At 40.3% G+C, this 4288-nt stretch overlaps 1 protein-coding gene across 1 annotated transcript; it reads left to right on the top strand.

Moving 5' to 3' along the window:
- Positions 1-244: 244 nt before the first annotated feature.
- On the top strand, positions 245-3576 carry LOC142150517 (vitelline membrane outer layer protein 1-like). Its single transcript, XM_075205715.1, has 3 exons — positions 245-409; positions 973-1079; positions 3246-3576. The coding sequence occupies exons 1-3, from the start codon at positions 245-247 to the stop codon at positions 3538-3540; spliced, it is 567 nt and encodes a 188-aa protein (XP_075061816.1). The 3' UTR covers positions 3541-3576.
- The last annotated feature ends 712 nt before the right edge of the window (positions 3577-4288 follow it).

A 4288-nucleotide genomic window follows, 5' to 3' on the forward strand; every position in this document is an offset into this window, starting at 1 on the left:
CAGACTGCAACGTTACATAGTACATTACATTATACATTATTAGGCTAAACATAATTATACAAAGACCAAGCATCTACTAGTTAACAGATTACACAGATAACTTGGTAATGAAGATCAATAATTTAACCTCAAAGACAACACAGTTATATTCCAGTGAAGTGTGGTCCTATTTATTCTGGACCGCAGCCTAGCTAGTTAATCCATAAATAGTTACTATCCTGGAAGATCTCCATTCCTAATCATCATGGCGCACATCACATCAGCTCTCGTCCTCCTTTCTCTTTTCTCATTCGGGTTCGGACAACTTGCATACAATTATATCACCACTGATAATGGACAAAAGTGGGGTTCATGGGGTCCAGGTGAAAGGTGCCCGAATGGTCATAAAGCCGTAGGATTCTCTTTAAAGGTAAGGCAATGAGATATGTCCACTTTGTTGAAAAGACAAATTAAAGAAATTAATATTTCACTTTAAACATATAAATATGGGTATATTAAAAAAGTAAATTTTAAGTTTAATTTTTGTCTGGGTTGGATATGAGTAGATTTATATATGGATCTCTTATACAACCCCCCAAACAATTATTATCGCCTTAGCAGAGCCTCTTATGAACAGTCGTTTTTTTTCTTCACTTGGGATATTTTCAGAAGACTCGCTATGATAAGCTCCGTCCTTTGAAAGATAAGTCATGACCACACTAATTGGTGTAATTAACGCAATGATAATCCTGCCTGTCCGTGTCTGTTGGAATTCACTGGAGAATCCTCCAGGAGAAGGTTTCACAGCTATGCACAGAACTGAAGGATGTTCTACCATGTCTCCTTGGCACTTAGTTGTTGGTAGTTAATATAGATGTGTAACTGTCAATGCATGTAGGTGTAGTACAAGGGGGTAGTTTGTGCATGCTCAATTATTTAATTGTATTGTACTTGTATTTGTTTTCTAATGTGTCCCTTCACTATTCTGATTAGGTGGAACCATATCAGGAAAACGGTGACGATACAGCCCTAAATGGAGTCCGTTTACATTGTGTTAACGAAAATAACTATACAGCTACTGTCCAATCCGTCACAGGCTTGTAAGGGAAAAGCCGGCTTCATGTCTCAGGATTACTTACACACAACGTTTCTTATTTCAAATATTCCTTATTGTCCTTTCAAATCATAAAGGTCTCGTGATGAATATGTGTATGCTTGCCAAGCTGCATATTGCTGTGAATTCCATCTAATCTGACCCTTGGCACATCCTCACCTCTCATTATTACTGTTTTGCAATTGGCTGTTCTAGCTGAGACCTAGCTGTTACGAGCCGCGGCGGTTCCCTGCCTTCATCACTTCCACTTTGTCCCGTCCATTGCCAAGGCAACGGTTGGGACACTCTAACTCTGCAGCACCGCATCTGGAGCAGCCGGGCGCGTGCACAAATTAGCCCTAATAGCTTCAGGTGGCCAAATCAATACCCCTGTGACCAGAACGTTTCCCATTGGCCCGATGTAGTATTTAAGGCAGGAAGGGGCAAGCCTTCTTGCTGGTTATAGTCCCTGCTTCTGTGCAAACTACCCTGCTGCCTGTGCTACCTGCTTGCCATTTGAACCTGATTGTTGTTGCCGACCCTCTGCCTGGATTCTGACCTTGTTGATTGCTTGTGACCCTTGACCTATTGCCTGATTCTGACACTCATTATTGCCTGTGACCCTGAACCTTTGCTCGGATATTGATGCTGCCTTAGTGCCTGTGACCTGTTTGACCCCTGGCCTGGACCTAGGCGCTACCGTTTACTGGCAACCTACACTACCTCTGCCGGTATCTTCATTCCACTTCTACGTGTGCACCAGCACTGCATTCCCAGGCTATCAGCTCCTACTACTAGAGTACAAGACCTGGGGTCATCAGAGTACCTGTGAGCGCACCTAGCTCTACGGGAAAAGCGGTTCCTATAGGTGAAGACATCTGAAGCGTTTCAAAGAGCTGATACCTGGGGAGTGAGTCATAACACTAGCAAGCAATCAGCCAGGTCAACAGGCTGTAGCTCTCATAATACGCAAGGCTAACAGTCCGCACAAGGCCACTAATAGTTAAAATCTTTTAATTTGTAAATCTGGAAGCTTATGTATGCTAAAGTACCTGACACGATTAAGTTCCTCTTAGACATGGGATCTTCCCTGGGTACTACTTTGTAGTTGGTGACATTTGGGGTGGGGGCGGGGGTAGTTACATAATGCTCTCTGGAGATCCCTCATTTAAGTTAGTCAATCTACTTTAAAAGCAGCCGGTCCCTTCCCTGAGCTACTGGCATACTTACAATGCAATTGTTTAGTAACTCTTTTATGCTTTAATTCTCTTATTTTATTTTTTATTGTATTTTTTAAACAAAGTGTTTATTAACGGTCAAATAGGATATACAATGCAATTTGAATACATGTTATATCATACAGAATGCAATCAATACTTTAAATAAAGGTAGAGAGCTCTCCGTGCATCGGAGAGGGAATAGGTCAGATTCTATTAGACGATGTAAAAGAAAGACCGGTATATTTTTATATTTAAAAGGAAGAGTAAGAAAAGAGAAGAAAGAGAGAAAGATAGAGAGAGAGAGATAAATGATAAAGAAATAGGTAAAGGAGGAGAGTGGGTGGCGTGGCAGGAATCACCCCAGAATTAGATGTAGTAAGTAGAGAAGGGGAAGGGTTGTGAATGGGTAGGGGGTATGACTAAGTAAAGAGGGAGCGGTATTGGAAGTTAGACATCCATGGGTCCCAGAAATTGCTAAAAGATTTGGCGGAGTTCCGTATAATGCTAGTCATGTATTCCATCCGATGAGTTTGCCAAATCCTATTAGTCACAGCGGTAAGTGAAGGTGAAGTGACCTGTTTCCATTCAATGGCAATTTGACATGTGGCCGCAGAAATAATGTGGCAAGCAAGTTTATTTTGGTGTCTATTGGCCATGGAAAACCCGAGGGGTAGAAGGAAAAATTTAGGGTTGAGGGGTAAGGAAATTTGGATCACCGTTTCCATCAAAGATTTAACTTCACGCCAGAAGGGGATCAATTTTGGACGGTCCCACCATATTTGTAGGCTCTTAATTTATTTTTTTTAATTGTACTTTGCTGTTATATCTGCGAATAAAGGTTTAAAAATCAACAAAATTATTTGCAAAGAAAGTAAATACTGTTCCACAACTTTGCAAGAGCCAAAATTTGGTCTCATCCAGCACTGACAGTTTTTATCTTCTTATCTCTACAGATGGGGCAATTGGGGTCAAATACATTTATGTAATAATGGCTGCATTGAGGCATACCAGCTAAAAGTGGAATCATCTCAGGATGATGGAGATGACACTGCTGCCAATAACATCAAGATTCAATGCTCCAATGGGCAGAAGTTGGAGGCAGTTGGAGGCTCTTGGGGAACATACGGATCATGGAGCAAGGTTTGCGAGTACTGCGTCTGTGGTATTAGATCCAAGGTGGAGCCACCCAGGGGAAAAGGAGAGGATACCGCCCTCAATGATTTGAGGATGTATTGCTGTGATGAGTGATAACAAAGGATATTCAATTGTCTATACATACTTTTATTTCTGGATATCTTTAGAAGTCTAAACTTGTGCCAATTAGTACCAAGTGTGAAACGGTGGATTAATGAATATTGGAATTTCTGGTTTGCTTCTAATATTTAAAAATAAATAAAAGCCTGAATGTTTAAATAATATAAGGACATTTCAGTGTTAATAGCTGAATGGGAACACTTTAAAAATGGTTCTGGTAATGTGATATCATAATAATAAGATACTGCACTGGTTTTAGAGAGCTTTGTATTACTCATTAAGAAATCAGCAGTCGGACCTTTGTAGATAACACTATAGAGAGCTCCCAAAAAGTATATACACCTATAGTATAAATTTAAATGCACACAGCCCCAATTTTCACAGGGCAGTCACAATTTTTGGCAGCGAGAGAGATGTGATCTGATGGACAATAGGTGTGGAATTTTCAGAAATGCCATCGTTTTGGACAGACATGGGACTGTTTTTTGTGACTGTATTGATTGTAGGTTTCTCTGACAAGTTGTCTTAAAATATATAGATGAACACGATGGAGGTGTCACTTACGAAGGTGGAGAGAAGTGTTCTCCATTTAGGAAGATTTTTTTAGAACATTATTAGCTGCATAGTGCCCAGATTTTTACACCACTACAAAAGTGATTAAACTTGGCCATAACATTCAATACATTGTCTACCTTATCACATCTTACAGAGGACATGTATTAATGTACGCAAACACATAATA

This window comes from Mixophyes fleayi, chromosome 4, assembly GCF_038048845.1.
Source record: "Mixophyes fleayi isolate aMixFle1 chromosome 4, aMixFle1.hap1, whole genome shotgun sequence".
Taxonomy (NCBI): Eukaryota; Metazoa; Chordata; class Amphibia; order Anura; family Limnodynastidae; genus Mixophyes; species Mixophyes fleayi.